The sequence below is a fragment of the Melozone crissalis genome, unplaced genomic scaffold (assembly GCF_028551555.1).
Source record: "Melozone crissalis strain CALT ecotype California unplaced genomic scaffold, PUWL_Pcris_2 ptg000045l_1, whole genome shotgun sequence".
Classification (NCBI taxonomy): Eukaryota; Metazoa; Chordata; class Aves; order Passeriformes; family Passerellidae; genus Melozone; species Melozone crissalis.
Genome location: NW_026535823.1, coordinates 17,709,895 through 17,729,356, shown reverse-complemented (window position 1 = coordinate 17,729,356; position 19,462 = coordinate 17,709,895). Strand labels below are relative to the sequence as shown.

At 39.6% G+C, this 19,462-nt stretch overlaps 1 protein-coding gene and 1 long non-coding RNA gene across 2 annotated transcripts; both read left to right on the top strand.

The window, feature by feature from the left end:
* The first annotated feature begins 553 nt into the window (after positions 1 to 553).
* On the top strand, positions 554 to 13,852 carry LOC128943379 (uncharacterized). Its single transcript, XR_008483696.1, has 3 exons — positions 554 to 616; positions 12,867 to 12,921; positions 13,764 to 13,852. It is a non-coding gene; the product is annotated as an uncharacterized LOC128943379 (long non-coding RNA).
* Positions 13,853 to 13,856: 4 nt separating this feature from the next.
* LRRC8B (leucine rich repeat containing 8 VRAC subunit B) lies at positions 13,857 to 19,084 on the top strand. The gene is made up of 3 exons (XM_054286309.1): positions 13,857 to 13,867; positions 14,541 to 16,699; positions 17,667 to 19,084. The coding sequence occupies exons 2-3, from the start codon at positions 14,567 to 14,569 to the stop codon at positions 17,937 to 17,939; spliced, it is 2,406 nt and encodes an 801-aa protein (XP_054142284.1). The 5' UTR covers positions 13,857 to 13,867; positions 14,541 to 14,566; the 3' UTR covers positions 17,940 to 19,084.
* The last annotated feature ends 378 nt before the right edge of the window (positions 19,085 to 19,462 follow it).

Sequence of the window (19,462 nt, the reverse complement as noted above, 5' to 3'; positions counted from 1 at the left end):
GCTCCCCAGCATCCCCGGCACCGCTCCCCAGCATCCCCGGCACCGCTCCTTCCGCCCGTCCCCAGCGGGGGTCGGGGCCGCTCCGGGATCCGCACCCCGGCCCAGCCGAAGCCTCCGGTGGGATTAAATTGCATTTCGCGAGTGTCACCGTGTCTATTTTTATTTGCTAACGGCCGGCGACAATGGCTTTCTCACTTCCTCCACCTCTTCCAACGGCTCGGGTTATTTAAACGCCGGCACGCAGAGGGGGGTTTGCTGCCTGCGGGCCGGCACGGTCGCAGTGCCGCACCGAGGGGTTCCGAGGCGGCCGGGAGCTCCCCGCTCCGCCGGCAGGGGCGGTCAGGCAGCTCCGCAGGTGAGCGGCGGGGCCGGGCCGGGGTCGAGCGCGGCGCTTTTGTCCGCCGCAGCTCCCCCGCCCCGGCCCGTCAGCGGCGCCGCCGGCCGCGCCCCATTGGCTGCGCGGGCGGTAACGTGACAGCGGCGGGGCCCGCCCCAGACGCGCCGGTTGGAGCCGGTGCCTCGCGCTGCGCCGCCGGCTGCCGCGCGGACGGAGCGCGCCGACCCAGCGCGCGGACCCAGCGCCGCTGCGCGGGCGGGCCGGGGGCGGCAGGGCCAGGTAAGGGAGGGGCGGCTGCCGCTGACAGGTGCGCCGCGGGCCCGGCCTGTGAGGGAGGCACGGGCGGAAGGAGGGGAGCGGCGCGGAGCGGGGCTTTCCGAGGGCAGCTCTCGCAGTCCCCGCTTTTCCCGGGGTTGCCCCTCCGCCAGCTGACCGGGAGGGCGCTGCCATCCCGCGGGGTGCCCGGCGCCGCTCGTCGGATGGCCCGGTGAGCCTGCGCGGCGGCCGCCCCGTCCCTCAGCGGCGCCCGGCAGCGGGGCCGCTCACCTGCCGTGGCCCCGTGGGCCCGCCGAGGCAGAGAGGGACCGGGCTCAGGGCGCCGAGCGGGTCTGTGGCAGCCCCGGGCCCCGCGGGCGGAGCTGGGCGAAAACCGCTCTGTGGTTTGCGTAACCGATATCTGCGTGTCCTCGGGTGACCCGGGCGCTACAGGTCGCCTGGGGCCGCTCTCCTCCCCCCCGGGCTCGCCCGGCCGGGCGGCAGCTGCCACCCTTCGGCCCTGGGAGTGCGGGCGGCACCTGCCCTCGGGCAAGGGCCAGGCGGGAGCCAAGTCCCAGCCTCCCCGCAAGCGAGAAAAGAGTTAACTCAGTGTTGAGGCCTGACAGTTATGCGTGTCGAACAAGAACCGTCCTATTTGTCGTTGTCTACCTTTCTCCTGCCTGGCCAGTGCGTTTCTCGTCCCAGCTAGTCAGGGATCTTGTCGCAGCCCCTTGCGTGGCAGCCTCGCTTTGCGCCCTGGCTGAGTTGTGCAAGTGGCGCCAGGCTGACTTTGTGCCCGTCTTCTCAGGGAAACTGGGGCAGCTTCCTGGCTTTGGGTCAGAATCTGGCCGTAGTGAATGCTACAGTTGACCAGTTATGTAGGACTGATTAAAGTAGACTTCTCTAAAGCTTAATTTTATATTAAGTATGTAATTAATTATGCTGATAAGGTAAGCCGTGTTTGAATTGGCCCCTAGTGTGGTCATTTAAAACTATACCTGTGAGGTAGTCATTGAACAAGCTAGGTTTATTATGGTTTCAAGTATTCATGCTGTATCTTCTGCTGACTCTCAGCTTGCTTTGTTTGCTGAAAGGGTAAGGTAAGACATCAATTGTTTCAGGTGTCTTGGAATTTTTTTCTTAAGTACCTTCCTAGCAGGGAGGGCAGCAGATTAGGCCTTACTGATCTGTCTTGTTTAACTTCAAGAGAGTGATGAAGGAAAGCCCATGAGGTTTCAGTGATATCTTACAGTACTTGTAGAATTTATTAAATATCGTCCATCTGTATTGTACATGTTTTCTTCCAAATCCATGTAGCTCAGATGACAGCGTGAGGAATAGAAGAGGTAACTTTCCTTCAGTATCTGTGGCCCTGAGCAGTGCAAAGGGCATGAAATGAAAAGAGAGTGGAAATGAGAATGATTATGGCAGAGAACCAGTAGTTAGTATATGATACAGGGGGATTTTTAAGAGTTTTCTTGAGTATTTGAAGCATTCTGTTGTAGCCAGATAACAAATGTTTTTTGGAGAGTTTTACACTAATATATATTTTTGCATTCACATAATGCAATTGACTTATAACATCAGTAGGATTCATGTAACTTTTAGAAATTGTGCAATATTAACTTGCTAGTTCCCTTACACTTTTGAGAGAAGGGAGTTACTGGTCTGGCTTGTATTTGTTTCCTCTTTCAGGAAAACATGGTTTTTACGGGGAGAAGATTGCCTTTTGTTTATTGCCAGTTACCAGTACAGCTGTTGTTTGAAGTTAATGAAACAATGTAGAATAATTTTTGGAAAGGGACCAATAGTGCTAAAGAAACATCCATCTGTATTCTAGCGTTGCAAAATGAACCTTGTAGAGCAGTATGTTACTGTCAAAGAAGTATTTTTCTAAGGCGGATGGAGGGGGAAATCTTGTCTGGCTTTAGCTGCTGCTGTACCTGCTCTGCCTGATGTGCTACAGGTAGCCAAAGAGACTGTGGCACTGATAACACTACTTCAGCTAACAATACCTCCTGCTAAAGCCATAAAGCTTTACTCAGCTAGGATTAGAAATGGATGTTTCATGTGACTAAGGGGATAAGGTGTGGTTTTTATGGGTCTCTGTGCTGCCTATCTAAATGTTTCATGCTGCTCTCTGTATTCTTAGCACTAACCTGTGGGCTGTATTTATCCTTAGGCATCCTTATAACAGCTGTTCAGCTGTTGTCTTGTAAATAGTGTGATTCTGCCAGTTGCTTTTGCAGTTATTCTTTTTAAAGATAAGTTAGCAGTCTGTGCTGTGGTCATGAAGCTATTTGGTTCAGATATCATGGGTCGCCATGTAGAAGGTTGAGAAATGTAAAGTGGAATTAATATTCTAAAGTTTACATATGATGTCTTTAATGTTTAAGTGGTATAGGTTGTATAATTCCAGTTAGAGTTTTACTAGACTTGGTGAGTGGGCTTCAGTTTATTGTACTTCTGCTTGGGTTTGGGGATTATTTGCCCCAAGAGTTGTTAGTCTGCTACAAATGAGTTCTGGATTTAATTTTTAGCTTGTTGAAATCAAATTGTAATTCACTATTGAACTAAAGGGTCATAATACTTATGAATAGTTTCCCCAGCTATTTGATTTAAATTTACCCATATGAAAAGGCTGTGCTTTGTAGTGGTGTAGTACTTTGGGAGGAAGGCAGATGATGCAGCTCTCAGTAAAGCTGTTATAAATGCAGAGTTCAAGGGACAGTGCTGGCACACTCTTCTGATGTACACCCACAAGGATTCTAGGGTCTTTCAACAATCAGGAGGGAACTGTGGAGAGCTTGCAATTGACTTTTTCAATTTAATTCTCACTGGTGTTGCTCTGTTTCAAAATAATATATTTGCACACACTGAAATAAATGATATGACCGCATTTCCATTGTAAGGGCTCAGCCTCCAAGTACGTTTGGATGCTGTAAACTGGAATGCAACTTCTTATTCTGAAATTGAGAATTTAGTTGACTCTGAGAAACTAAAAGGATTGAAATGCTGGTAAGGGGTCCAGTGATACCAATAAGAATATGGTAGTAACATAATCTGGTTGCTACTAATTGTGAGTAGAATTTAGACATTGTTACAAACACTTTGTTTCTTTGTGAGATAGTAGTTTGAGTTGTGATTTTAGTTAGCAAAGTTTCAGTTTTGTGACGCAACAGCTACAAAACCACGGTCATGTAGTTTGCTCAGGCTTAATTAAAGTGACATTGATTTTTAGAGCTCTTATTTCAGTTGCAGAAAATGTAACCCCTTATTTCCCAGACATTATTGCCTTGGTTTTCTGGGGAAAAGACCAGTATTCTGTGACAAGTTCAGGTTGTGAAATATTTATTTAGCTACTTTCTGGTAGCTAAAAAAATCATTTGCATCCAAATATGAGGAACTGCTGCGCAGAAATTTAATGGTAGCATATTGTGATTTTAATGCTGAATTATTAGTCCTTTGAACTAATTTTTCTTTCTGAATGAAAGCAAAATCTTAGTGTGTATTTGTTATGTAACCCAAAATATTTGAAGAAGAGAGGGAATTTGAAAATTTTTAACTAAAAACTGTTTGTTTCTAGCCTGTGTTTAAATTATTCATAAGATAAACTTTAATTTCCAACCTATGCCAATGCAAGTGTGAAACAGATTGTTGCTTTTCCAGTGCCTTTTCCAAGTAAATACTTTTTTTTAAACATTAACGTTGTTTAAATACTAACTTTGCAGTGACACTGACTACAAAGTTGGGAAAATTATTGCTTAATTGAAGTGAGATGGGATATGTCAATACTCAAGTGCTTTACCAAAGAGCAGTTAAAAGCAGTGTCTGCTTTACTTCAAATTATTATTTAATTTCATACAAATACTTTACTTTAAAGTTCTTAATTGATTCAGGTGATGATAAAACCTTGACTGTTGTTTTTGTAGTTCTTAAACTTGGCTACCTACCAAAGTGTGTTTCTGATTAATATTGCTATCTGAAAAACCTTACCAGCTGTTGGGTCTCTTCAGACAGCCTGCTCAAAAAAGGGAATTTTGCACAGTTGGAGACTCGCACAGCACACTTGGGTTTGATGGAAGTACAACGTGTGAACACAGGTCCTGAACTAGCTTTGTGTTTGCTCAGGAAACAAAGCAGGATTACTGTGGATTTACTGTAGAATTCAAGTCTGATCACTTGTTTGTGGTTCTGAAACTTAGCATTGTTCTAGGAGATGTTTCTGATAGGTACAACGTGGCTTTCAGCTCTCCTGATCCCGTGCATATGTGCAGCTCTGAACTGTACAGTTATGTTCAGGCATGCCATTTGTACAGACACTACCACACACGGTGTGCAGTGTGAAATTTGTCTTTCAGTCCATTCATTTTATTAAAAGAAGAGATGATGTAGCTGGTTGCTTTGTCCAATTAGTAAATTCATAATGCAGAGTAATATGAATAGGAAGATACTTAAGAGGCTGAGGGGGTTGTGCAGCCACATTGCACACTGCTGGAGGATTGGTAAAGCCTGTTCAATTTCCATTTCAAGCAGGCTTGTATTTGACTCTAGTCCCAAGTTTTTCTTTTTCTTACTTTGGGGTGGGGATATTCTTTAAAAAGATAATAAGATGGGTTTCAGAAGAGCTGGCATACAAAAAGAGTGAGTTTGCATCAGATATTAATTGGAAATTTATCTGTTCTCATTATTCTAGTTAGCTGTTTAGACCAAACATCTAGAATCGAGTGTTTCAGTTTGTCAGGCTGGCATTCATGAGTAACTGTCTTTCCAGTGAAACAAGATGAAAACCTACTGCTTCTAAAAGGAGATATGAGCCACTACTGAAAATCCAAATCAGCTTTCTGATGTCAGAACTAATAGAGTGAAATGTGTTTCTGTATTGCTGCCCTGATAATTATATTTTCCTAGATGCAATTAAGTTCTTGTCTGTGGAAGTAATAATATTCCCTTCTAGAAAGTTCTCCATTAATCTTACGCAGCATCAGGAAAAATTAAAACTAAAAGACCATTTTTTGACCAATCTTGTGGCTATATTTGTACATGGTAATAATTATCTTGCAGAGACAGAATACATTTGGTATCTATTTTTTGTGACCTCAGTTGCTGTTTCCATTCTCACATCTGTTATCCTGAGAGAATGCTGCTTGGTCTTAGCAGTCTATAAATGTTGAAAAAACTTTGGTATCCTTTTTTCATCCAGATGTTCAAATTTTAAGTTATTGTACTAGATAACTGTTCATATTTTAGAAACATCAGAATTATTCTAGGTAGAATGAGGACTGCAAATACAAATTAATATTTCTGAGATCAGACAAAGGTGATAACTGTTTGACCACTATTACGAAAAGGAATAGCATGTATTTCCGGCTCTCAGAACCAAACAGAAGCTTAGCACAATCCAAAACAGCTAAATAGCTAGTAAGAAATTATTCGTGTATAATATTCCTCATTTAAATTATTTTTTGAGAATAGCAGAAGTGTTACCATAATTTTGCATTTGAGACGTTTAAGTTGGAAAGAAATGAAATTACTTGCATGAAGCGATTCAACTGTCAGAAGTAAATTATTAACTAGGTTAGGTATGGGTATTGTTTTGGACAGCAATGTTTGAGCTAGGAAATTCATATAGAATGGAGGTTCTGAATAACAATAACCACTGGATTTCATTATTCTGCTCTCTGCAGAAGTGGTGTGATAAATGTTGGCACCTTCCATTGTTGTCTAAATGCAGTGTGGTTGAATTCCTTATTCCTTTATTTAGAAGAAGCATATCAGAATATGAACCTGCTTTAGTTAATACCTGAGTACATATGATATTACATTGCCGTGTAACAAATGATGTTGATAGCCTAGTTATAGCAACATGTTATCTTGTGGATGACAAAATTGACCCAAATGCTTACCTGACTTGTTAAGCAGGATTTGTAGTCAGTGTACTTTATTCTGCTGTGACAGCAGCACTCTTGATGGTGCTTGAGAAATTAATTCAGAGTTGGTTCAGGTTTGTGGACATATTCCTAAGTTCTTCCTTCTGAGACTATTCTCTTATTTCAGACTGGTTTCCAGTAAGGCTAATGAAGTTGTCTTGGCTGTTTCAAATGTCTTTGGCCATTTATGATTTTATTGAGAAGGACACTGAAAATGGAAAGAGGGTGTATGTGCAATTCCTTGCCTTTTCCCAAGGAAAGAGGGTCTCTTGTTATATAATTCTAACTGTATTATGCTGCTGGGTCCTTTGTACTGTTACTGCTCTTGAAGACTGAAGATAATAAGCTGTACTATAAGTAAAGAATCTGCTTGTAGAAAAAGCTAATAGTATTTAAGTTGTGAATATTCTCTAGTGTTCTCTCTGCTTTGCTTTCTGATGTCCTGAGCATGGCAGCACAATGAATTGACATCATATCTCTGACTTACGGAAACTGAAGGGATAAAAATTAATTTTCTATTGTAACACTTATCTTGGTATGCAAAATCAAATAGATACCATTGATGCTCATTCAGAATGCTGGAGGGATACTGCTGATACCATTGTCTTATGGTTATGTAGTCATATTTCCCAGCATGAGAAAGACCCAAAAACATGGTTACAAGAATAAAAAGGTACAGTAAGCAAGCTTGAAAAGTCTTATTTCATGCAGTTGGAAGGTGTCTGATTCTGTGTTAGCTGTGTTAGTACTGGGATGAAGGACTTTATGTACCGTTGTGTAAGATGGTTTCTGGGAGAGCTACCAAAGGTGCAGTTAAAAGACCTAGGCTGGGACTAATGAGGTTGCTTTTGGTGTCATCATGCTTGTTTAGGAAAGAACAGGTGAAGCACCAAGGAGACTTTTAATATTTAATGTTCCAAACTTGCTCCAGGATTTCTTTGGAACTCAGAAGTAAAGACTGTAGTATCTTTACAACTGAGTTACTGACTTTAAAAGCTAACTGGGAGATGGGGGAAGGACAAAGGAGGCCTGTTCTTCTAGATATCACTTGAGAGTGTGATCTGTGCCAATTTCCTGGTATCTTCCTTGACACATTTGGGCTGGAATGCTTGACAGCATGGCATGCCTGGAGAGAGCTGTCTCCTGTGGTTTAAATTAGCATTAGCTGAGCCCTTATGGACTATGTGCTTCTGGCCTGAGAAGGCAGATACATTTCCAATACAATTCTCTCCCCTTCTTTCCATCCCCACTATATTCTCCTTCTTTCCCTTATGCTAGAAAGCCCCTTCCTTTAGTCTGATTTCTTAAGTCACCATTCCTTTGAGCATTCTTAGTCTTGCAGTTCTGATTCTGATTTTGTTGCCTTTTTCTGAGATGATAAAGCTCTTTAGACATCCAGATTAGCTTTGTACAGGGATGGTGCCCTTTGTTGCTGCAAGTATTTTCTTGGGTATTAGTGAAGGACAGCCTTTGCTGCTCTGAGAGCTACATCATTGCTGCCACATTCATCCAATAATTTCCTTTTCAAAGTGGAGTATGCGCAATATACAGCTGCTTGGAGAAAGGGAAATTAACGAAGCAAACAAGAATGCTAGAATTTCCAATGAACACAAATGATATAAGTTATTAATTAAATATTGGGATGTAACTAGGTAAGTATCTATTGTATGATCAATATAAAGCACTCTTCTGAACAGATGCTTGCATTGATATTTCTCGTAGTCAGTATTTTAGAGGCTGATATGTCTCAAGTTTTAAGTTATAACCTTAATTTGTATATTTTAACAATGCATCTCTGAGTTTAAAAATAGTACTGAGACAGTAAAGCTGTAAAAAACATTGCTTACTAGAAATGCTCAGATTTGATTCTGAGTCCAGATCCTGCTTGGTTCATTAGGGATCTCGGAAAGCACCATGGCTACAAATGGAGTTATAGGCTCTGGACAAGCAGACAGCTTGTTCTTAAAGAGATTGGTAATGTTGATGCAATTACATGAAAGCAAAGCTGGTCCACCTTTCATTTTACTGTATTTTTTTACCATTAGAAGTCTTATCTATCTAACTCTGTAACATACTTTTTCCAAATCTTAGGTTTGTACCTACTTACTAATTTTTCTACATTTTATTTTGTAGGGTTTTTCTGTAAACTGATTGTCTCACCTATCTCTGGTTCTAAACTTGGGTTTAAACTGAATCTTTTTCTCACTTTCTAGGAGCATAGGTTGTGACCTATTTCAGATAGAACACAATCCTTAATTTGAGGAAAGGGCTGGAGAAAGTGCTTTTACTAGTAAAAATATTTATATCTGAATGTGAATTTTTTATTTGAAATTCCTCTATGGGCTAGACTTGAATGAAATAAAAAGCACACTTTAAACAACTTTTAAATGCAAATCTTATAATGCAGCTTCATTACAGAGTTTAATCTTCAAAATAGTGAACTTGTTTTTACCCTCCCATCTTCTTGTGAGAGTTCAGCTCCAGTACCTTCATGCCCTTGGGCAGAGCTAAGTGATGTGGTCCTGATCTGTGAGGGCCCACAGGTTTGTCATTTTAGGCAACCAGAATGTTTGAATGTGGTCCTTCTCCCTAGTGAGTGTTTGAACAGTGACAGATTTTACAACCAAAGTTTATCTCTTGACTGGCCTTCCTGGAATAGAGAAAAGGCTCAATAGGTGGATATCAGTGATATTTAATGAGAAGTTAATATGGCTCAAGGAAGACTGTTCTTTTTTGGAGGCTGCAGACATAGGAAGGAAATGCACAATGTAATGTATCTAGTCCTGCACTGTCAGATTTCAGCAAAGTCTTGTGCTTGTAAAGCTAATCAAATTGGAGTAAAGCATATTTTCAATTTAGATTAGACTGCAACTTTATAATAACTTTAGACTATACAAAGTATTTTTCTTACCTCCAGTGTACCAGAGAAAGAAAGAAGAGTGAAACTGCCTTTAGGTTGCTTTTTTTTTTCCACCTAAGTCCTTTTGTGTTGAACCTGGGAATGTTCAGGCTTTTAGGTAGTTCAGGAAGCTGAGATATACTTGACATGTTCTACTCTTGGTTTTTTCAGCTTCATGAAGATAGGATAGAGGTACAGTGAGGTAGTAGTTGCTTGATCTTAAGATTTTTTTATCAACTTATGGGCTGTGCAATGAACTTTGAAGCTGTAGCAGTGAAGGGTAAATCTCGTAATGTAAAGGGTAGCCTAACTCACTAAATTTTAAACTATGTTTACAATTCTTTTCCAGAGAAATTACTTGGCTATAAGGGTTCATGTAAGCCTTCCCCCAAGAGCAAAGACTGATTTTTAAGCAGTGTTAAATTTTGCTGTTACTGTTTTGCACCTTATGTTCAGCTGTCTTGAGAGCAGGAGTGTTTAAGAAAGTCAAGGGCCTCTAGCCAGTCCAGGTACACATGGTTGAGATTGTCTGTAGCTTAATTTCTGAGTATTTGGAAGGACTTTAGGTCTTTGATTATTTAAGAGGTTGATATGGCAAACTTGGAATAATGTTAATGTAGTGGTGAAGGTCCAGTGCTTGAGGAACATACTGTTTATTGTAGAGTGTGGGAATGTCTTTGGATTTGTTTTAAATACAAAAGGATAATCACTTACACATGTTTAATTGTCACCTGTGATCTTCAGAAGGAGCTGGAAAGAAGCTTTCTCTAATCTTGTTTGTGTTATTCAGCATTCAATGGAATACAGATTCAAAACCACAATCCCTATCAAAAAGGTCCTGCAACTGAACCTGTGTATGCACAAGGTGACCAACGTACAGATTCTGGAAGAATCACAGCTTAAAAAGGGGAGAGGCAGTCATGTAAATGCTTCTGCTAAGAGTAAATATGGCAGTATCATTCTTTATGGAGTCACTTGCACCAGAACTCTTGCAGTACCTCGCTGTTTGCTGTTTACAGAATACTTGAGAAAGGGAGCAGTAACATGCCAATAAAAGGAGAAGGTTTTGCCAGGAAAGATCTGGTGTGGGTGATGAGCGTGTGTATGTGTAAAGTTTGTTTATTTTTGTTCTTTTGGGAATTTTCATGAGGGTTTATTTGCAAGGCTCAGGCTGTGCATATGAAACCATAAACAGGTGCTGGGAATCTCATAGGGGAGTCTCAAAACTGCCTATGAAGCAAAACTGATATTTTTAGTTCATTGGCAAACTTAATTTTCCATCCAAAACTTGAGAAGAAAAAGTGATCTATTTAAACTAGCTAGAAGCTAAGTTGGTTCTGTAGTTCAGGAATGATTTTTGATAGAAAATTGATTAAACAAGATACATTACTTAGTATGTCAGCATCTCCCTATCTAGGCTGAGAAGTAGCTGCAAGAGTCTAAAGAGACTGCCTGAAAACTTGGTGGCTGTGTTTCTTTGAGAGGGCGGGAAAAAAAGCAAGACAGGGGGGCCATGGGAGTACCTGTCAAGTAATTGTATAAAGCTTTAGTTGTATAAATCTATTTTGATTAAATTAGTATGTCAGAAACACCAGTTGAATACCCTTTAGGGAGGACAGGCAAGGTAATTGCCTTGCTGCAAAGACATCCCTGACTAAATGTGCCTAAAATTCTGTGAGCAATGACCAAATGAGGGAGTAATGCAATACTAAGTACCCTTTTGGCAGCTGGGGTGGTGGTGGGTGTCTGATGCTTACAGATAATATTTTTCAAAACGAGAGCCTTTTATTCATATTCTGGATATGTTTCTGTTGTTCTGATTTAATAAGTCTTGAAGTAACTAAAAATTACCTCAATATTAGTGGTCTTTATTACTTTATTTTTCTGGCCTGTGTCTCTGTATTGGTCTGGAGTAACTCTCCTGAAGTCATCATCTTGCCTGGGGCTAAGCTTCATTCTCTCTTCTTGTAAGAAAGATTGCCAATTGAGTTAGGTCACATTTGAAAAGCTTTTATGGCTTTGATATGGGTTGAAAGCTGCTGGAGATGAAGTTTATCAAATCCATTACAGTTCAGCATTATTCCATTTGGTTAGCCACTCTTGGCATACAGATAGGATTTGAAAGAAAAATGTCTTCAGCAAAATTATCATCAATAATTCACATGTTTATGTTACAATTGTATATACTGCATACTCTCTGCAAGGCAGAGAGGTGACAAAGCAGTTTATAGAAACAGACCTCACAAAGTTACCTGGGTCAGCCGCAGATTGAGTTCTCAGTCTGTACAAAAACAAAGCACTTTTTTATTTTTTAGCATTATGTCATTGGTTGAAAAAGGTGTATTGAGTGATGCATACTCTTAAGTATACCAATATGATTTTCACAGAATTGTTCTCAATTTTGTAAATTTTAGGGAAAATGCTTTATCAAAGAGTGTTAACTGTTTTATTGTACTCTGAATTTTGTCCTTTGTTTTGAGCAGGTATGCCTTATTCCTCAAGAATACTCCAGTAAGCATTTAGTTATATGAATCATCTTAAAATGTTAGTATCTCCCCAAGTCCCTGATGAGGTTTACATGTTTGTTAGGAAAAGAATTGCTCCCATCCTCATGCCCACTGGACCTTTCACACTATGTTAAACTGTCAGCCAATTTAGTGAAAATTTTAACTTTTCAAGTGATTTTCTTTTTTAAAAGTTTGCTATTTTTACCTTTTGATCTTACTTTGTTGCATCATTCAATATATTAATCTCTTAGTGTGTTCTTTACAACTTTAACAGAGGTCCCAAGTCTTCCATTTTTATAACATTTTTATTAACATTTTTATAACAAACTTCAAGCAAGAAGAATTGACTGGTTTAAATTTTAGGCTGGAAGAGAAAAAATGTTTTTGATTTTCTTCTGTTTACATTCAAATCAAGCATGTTTGGCTTGAGTCAAGATGTGATCCAGGTATTCTTTGCAGAATGAAAGCCTTAATTTGAATGGGTTTAGTATCCCTTTATGCTTTTATGCTGACACATTTATATTCAAACCACAAGAATTATGTCAAAAGAACTCATTTTAAAGGCATTTGAGATGTGCTTTTGGAAGTTGGAGTGATTAAAGAAATTGCTATTTTTCCGCTGTGTAGCATCTCAGCTGCAGAACTTGTAACTTTACGTAAATGTAAAAATTGTTGAGCTTAAATGGCTTTTAGTGCTTAGAAAGGGGAGAAGGACAAAGCCATTACTTTATTTCTACTTCAGGAAAAGCAACTTTCAGGTAGTGAACATATAGATAATTTGAAGGGGGTGGCATCTTGTAGATCCTTAGATCTTTTACTCATAGATGTTGGCTCTTTGAAATGCTGCTGTGGAAGCAGTAATGAGCTGCTGTTCTAATACTCACAGTTTTTGGAGTCCAAACATTTCACAGTCTTATGACAATTTATTTTCCTTACAGGAGTGTATTGTAACTATCCAGTCCTTCTTCAGCTGCTTTCCCTTGGGTGGGCCTGGTAAGTTTTTGTATTCTATTATAAATAGAATATTTATAATTGCAAGAAGGGTTAATTTATTGCAAGAAGGGTTAATTTATTTTCGGTCATTTTTTCCACTTGAATGTGGAGTAAGAATCAGGTTCACCTATTGTTTGACTTTTATAACAGTTTGCCAGCTCTGTTTAAAATTGAAATGTACACTACCAATATATTATAAACAAGAGCCCATGTGTGCTAGGTGGCCAAGAAGGCCAATGGCATCCTGGTCTGTATCAAAAACAGTGCAGCCAGGGAGACCAGGGCTCTTCCCTGTGCTCAGCACTGGGGAGGTTCTGCCTCGAGTGCTGTGTCCAGTTCTGGGGCCCTGACTACAAGAAGGGGATTCAGGGGCTGGAGTGAGCCCAGAGAAGGTCAGTGGAGCTGGGGAAGGGTCTGGAGCACAGGTTCTGTGAGGAGCTGGGGGAGCTCATCCAGGAGAAAAGGAGGAACTTATCAGTCAAGGGGAACTTATCAGTCTCTGCAGCTGCCTGAAAGGAGAGTGTAGCCAGGTGGGGGTCAGTTTCCCAAGTAACAGGTTCATAGTTATTTGGGGGGAAAAAAAATAACTTCCTTGTTGAAATAGGGCTTAGCTGTAGGCAGTTTTCCTGGGTGTTTGGGGATTTTTCTGTTGATGTGACTGCAAAACTTTGACTTTACATGCTGCATGATCACATATATACATCCTTTTCCATTTCATGTAGCTGTAGCAATGCAGAGCTTAATGGAGGCATAATGAGGCAGCAGTTGTAATGCAAGCTGAAATGTTTGCTCTTTATTTACATTGTCATTAAATAAGTATATTCAATGTTTTCTTCATCCAGAATGAAGACAAATGTAAAGATGGCATGTCCAAGGAATTTTAAAAGGTGTAGACCTCCTGACTGAGCAGTGCTGTGTTTTTTATTCTCTTTAATTAATTAGTAAAGTAAGTATGAATCAAACCTATGCTTCTGGGAGTTAAATGTGTCATTTTTATATATATATAACAATATTGAACAATAATACATTGTGCCACCTTAATTTTAATTCTGCCAATACGCTTAGTTCTCTTGATGGGAGAAGATGAGGAATTATGTATAAGAATATGTAATACACAAGGGCTTTTTGGGAATTTGTGTCTTTTTAATTGGGTAGAATTATTTAATCTGGTAGAAGATTCTACATTACAAGAGCCATCATGTTCATGTACCACTCTGATTTTGGAATTCTTCATAAATAAAAAATCACTTATGTAAGTTTATAATGGTAGTGAAGGACTGCTAATAGTACATCAGCCACTTCTTTGACTTATACCTATTTGTGGCTTCTACTGCAGCAGTACCCAAATGTTTGGTTTTAATATACCTTCTCTCAGGCTAGTTTCACTCTTTACGTTTTTGCACTTCCACATACCTTTCCTTAATATAAATCCATGGGATGATGGATGGGGTCGGGTCCCAGAAGTTCTTGGATCTTTTTGCTATGCTCTGGAGTCCAGGTCACATGTTACACATATTTAGAACTGTGATAACAATAATAGATCTCAAGTATTTAATGGTGAGATTTTTTTTTTAACAATTCTCTAAGAATGTCTTTTCTTCTCTTTTTTCTTCTACCAGCTGCTGTTCTCTCACAGGTGAAAGTCATGATCACGCTAACAGAACTCAAATGCTTAGCAGATGCCCAGTCATCCTACCACATACTAAAACCATGGTGGGATGTCTTCTGGTATTACCTCACCATGATAATGCTGCTAGTTGCTGTGCTTGCTGGGGCTCTCCAGCTTACTCAAACCAGAGTATTGTGTTGTCTTCCTTGCAAGCTAGAATTTGACAATCATTGTGCTGTGCCTTGGGATTTAGTCAAAGCCAACCTTAACATGTCAGCTAGCTCGACAGCACCGATAATCATCCCGCTTAAAATCCAGAATTATCTCCATCGGCAGCAGTATTCCTACATCGATGCAGTGTGTTATGAGCGACAGCTTCACTGGTTTGCCAAATTTTTTCCATACCTAGTGCTTTTGCATACCTTCATTTTTGCAGCTTGCAGTAATTTCTGGCTTTACTATCCCAGTACAAGTTCCAGGCTTGAGCACTTTGTAGCCGTTCTTCAGAAGTGTTTCGACTCTCCCTGGACAACACGTGCCCTCTCAGAAACAGTTGCTGAGCAGTCTGCCAGGAAGTTGCCAACAGCCAAATCAAAACCAGCAATTTCATCACCTCAGTGTTCAGGAGACATAGGGGCCAGCAGACAGTCCCTGCCATATTCACAACATGGCTTAGAAACAACTGGAAGAGAAAATTCCAGTGTTCTTGACAAAAAAGAAGGGGAACAAGCTAAAGCTATATTTGAAAAAGTGAAGAAATTCAGAGTACACGCCGAAGAAAAGGATGTCGTATACACAGTGTATATGAAACAGATTATAGTGAAAGTCTTTGTAGTTGTCATAATAGTAACTTATGTCCCCTACTATTTATCATTTATTACACTTGAAATTGATTGTGTAGTTAATGTTCAAGCCTTTACAGGCTACAAAAGGTACCAGTGTGTTTATTCGCTAGCAGAAATTTTTAAAGTTTTGGCTTCATTTTATGTTGTTTTGGTGATCTTCTATGGATTAACTTGTACTTACAGTTTGTGGTGGATGTTAAGAAGTTCACTTAAGCAATACTCTTTTGAGAAGTTGAGAGAGAAAAGTAATTACACTGATATACCTGATGTAAAGAATGACTTTGCATTTATTCTTCACTTGGCAGATCAGTATGATCCTCTTTATTCCCAACGATTCTCAATATTCCTGTCTGATTTGAGTGAAAATGAGCTCAAACAGATAAATCTTAACAATGAATGGTCAGTGGAAAAACTGAAAAATAAACTAGTAAGAAACTCCCAAGACAAGACTGAACTTCACCTTTTCATGTTAAATGGTCTTCCAGACAGTGTCTTTGAACTGACAGAAATAGAAGTTCTAAGCCTGGAACTTATTCCTGAAGCCAAACTTTCTTCAGCTGTGACCCAGCTTGTCAATCTCAAAGAACTCAATGTTTATCATTCATCACTAACAATGGATTATCCAGCAGTCAACTTCTTAGAAGAAAATCTGAAAACCTTGCGTTTGAAGTCTAGTGAGATGGGAAGAATTCCATTTTGGGTCTTTCATCTAAAAAATCTACAAGAATTGTGTTTAACAGGATATTTCATGCTAGATCATCACAACTCCATATACAATGATGGCTTTCAGGGGCTAAAAAATCTGAGATCAATTCACTTAAAAAACAACCTTTCCCGTTTACCTCAAGTGATCACAGATCTTCTGCCTTCTTTACAACATTTGTCTATCAACAATGAGGGAAATAAACTGATAGTGCTAAATAACCTGAAGAAGCTGGTAAACCTGAGAACCCTGGAACTAATCTGCTGTGATTTAGAGCGCATTCCCCATTCCATTTTTACCCTAAACAATTTGCATGAAATTGACTTAAAAGAAAATAATCTCAGAACAGTGGAAGAAATAATTAGTTTCCAACATCTTAAGAATCTTTCTTGCTTAAAATTGTGGCACAACAGTATTTCGTATGTCCCAGTGCAGATTGGTGCATTATCAAACCTGGAACAATTGTATCTAAATTATAATAACATTAAGAATGTTCCATTGCAGCTATTTCTTTGCAGAAAGTTACACTATTTGGATCTTAGCTATAATAAGCTAACCTCCATCCCTGAAGAAATCGGTTATCTGACCAACCTGCAGTACTTGGCTTTGACAAAAAACCATGTAAGTAGAACTTTGAGTTACTACTCAAAAACAAAAAACAGACTTAAGCTGCTATTTCTTCTGGAACAACCTCTAGCTTTTGTGGTGTTCATGATTAAAGTAAATCCAGAAAAAAGGGGTGGTGCTTGTTTATTTACTAAAGCTTTGGTATCAGCAAAGCTCACATAATACTCAATAAGTACTGTCCTGGTTTGTAGCTGCTTAAGGGCTTTGACCCAGAGATGGTATATGTTAGCATGGCTGCAGAAACAGATCTTCCCTTGCCCTGCAGTTGTCAATCCTATGTAGTATTTTAGTGGAAGTGAACAGTGTTTAATGTTTACCTTAAAACATCAAGCTGAAAGCTAAAGTGAATGAGCAGCTGGTTGATGAGCATCTCAGGTGTATGACTGGGAAGAGAGAAATAATTGTGGTGACCTCACAATCAGTGCTAAACTGCCTGGCTTGTTAGTGTGGAGCTCAGGCTTGGGAATTCTTCTGAGGTTTGTAATTGTTTGCATTGTTGAGGCTGGTTTTGGATGTTAAGTGTCAGTAGAGTGGGCCAGGACAACTTCACTGCACAGATAACTGCTTGTACAGGTTTCACAACACAAGAGCTGCTAATACCTCTCCACAGTCTGTGCTTGTTCTTATTAAGTGATTCTTTGGAATAGTAGGCTCTTCCTCTGCCCTGCCACCTGCACGTGTCTGTGTGCAGTTCTGCGTGCATACATGGATGTGCTCCCCCTTGCAGGCCTGCTTGTGCCAGGAGCTAAGCAGCTTTGTAAGAAAACAGGGATAATAAAACCATTGTAATGCTCTCAAGCACTTGATCACATAATGATAGAGGAATTACAGTCTTCCTTTTCCTTTCACAAACTAAGAGGGTATTTCACCCTAAAATAAAAAGGGGAAATGTCAAAACATGCAGCTGCACATAGGCTAACACCTTCTAATGTATTTTACTTCTGTTCTTTTCTTTTTCTAGATTGAAATGCTGCCTGATGGATTATTTCAGTGCAAAAAGCTGCAGTTTCTTCTTCTGGGAAATAACAGTCTGATGAATTTGTCCCCTTTTGTGGGTCAGCTATTGAATCTTGTTCACTTAGAGCTCATTGGGAACTATCTTGAATCACTTCCTGCTGAACTGGAAGAATGTCAGCTCTTAAAGAGAAATAATCTAATTGTAGAAGAAAGGTTGTTAAAAACACTTCCACCTCGTGTCAGAGAGCGTTTGCAGGCATGCCCAGATAAGTCCTAAGTTTAAAATGAAACTCTGCATTGTTGCATTCTACAGGTCTTGCTTAATATCTCTCTAAAGATCTGTATGGATAGAGAGGAGTGAAGGAGAGAGAGCAATTTACAAATCAGTCTTAAACTTAAATGCATTGAACTAAGTTGATTGTATTGTTGATTGGAAAAGAAACATTTATTCAGATTCAAACAAAAGATGCAGCCTTTTACAAGCAAACATGTTTGAATTTTGGAACGTGAATTGTTGGTTAGTTTCTACTGATTGAAATAATTCAGCTAAATGTTGATGGTAGTATTGAAAAAGAAGAGATGATTGCCTGGCTATAGTGAGAGTGTATATACTTTTTTACTCTGAGAATTTTTTCTGTTGATAGCAATGATTTAAAATAGTTTTATTCCTGCCATATGAGGTCTAAGAACTGTCTTGAATTAGTTTCTAAATATGAACTCTTCTCTAACTTAGGATGTATTAAATTAAGAGTTTAAACTATTTGAGCAGTTTAATTGCATGGAGTATATGGAAAGTAATTTTTCAACATAACTTAATTTTTAAAAGCTTTTGACAAGTACTAAGCATTAATTCTATAATTGCGGGAGATGCCATTTGAATCTTGCTATTAAATACCTAGAACTGGTTTCAGCATTTTGTCTTAAAAATAGTAAATACAAAATTAAACGTTGCCTAGAAATTGGGAGGAATCAGAAGAATCTGAAGTAACTGTTGTGCGCATGTCCTAGAGAACCAATCTTACATTACTGATCTGCAGAAACAATGATGGCAAACAGAATAGTTGCAAAGTTGTCTTCTGTATGTTGTGAGCATCCCAGGTGTTAGTGTAGTGTATGTTGCTGATTAATATTTTTATAACTTCTCATTACTGACTGCCTCAGTGCAGCTTCTCCACACCCAGCTGTTGGGGAGAGGGTGAATGAGGTCTGAGGTTTGTATTAGATAGGGACAGAAAGAGACAAATAAAACAAACTAAATAATCACATAACTTACAAGCATTTGGGAGGAAAAGACAGGAAGCATTATAAGCTTTGCCTCTTCTAGGGATGTAATAATTTCATAAATCAGAGTGGTGGGAAAAACTCTTATGCCATCCTTAATACTTGCAAAACTGGATGGAAATAAAATGTTTCCTGACTTCATTCTTCTGCTGTGCGCTGTTTTATTATATTTGAAGTCTTAATTCACATTATGTTTATCATGTTCACCAGAAACATAAGGTATGGCCCTGGGGAAAGAAGAGGTTAGCATTCTTTCCAAAAGCACATTTTAAAACTTTAACATAATACAGTTTTCAAAAACTAATCTCAATTATGGGTTAAGCAGATGAAGTAAACTGCCCCTAATGACTTTGTGTTCAAGAAGTGTGCTAACAAACTGCATTCCAATTTGTAATAGCAAATTATCACAGATAAAGCTAGTTTTAGTACTAGACTACTTTTAGTCATCTCTTGCTCCCATTCCACTGCCAGTTTTTTGGAGTGTAATGTTATTTTGAATGAAAATGCCCAAACAACTCT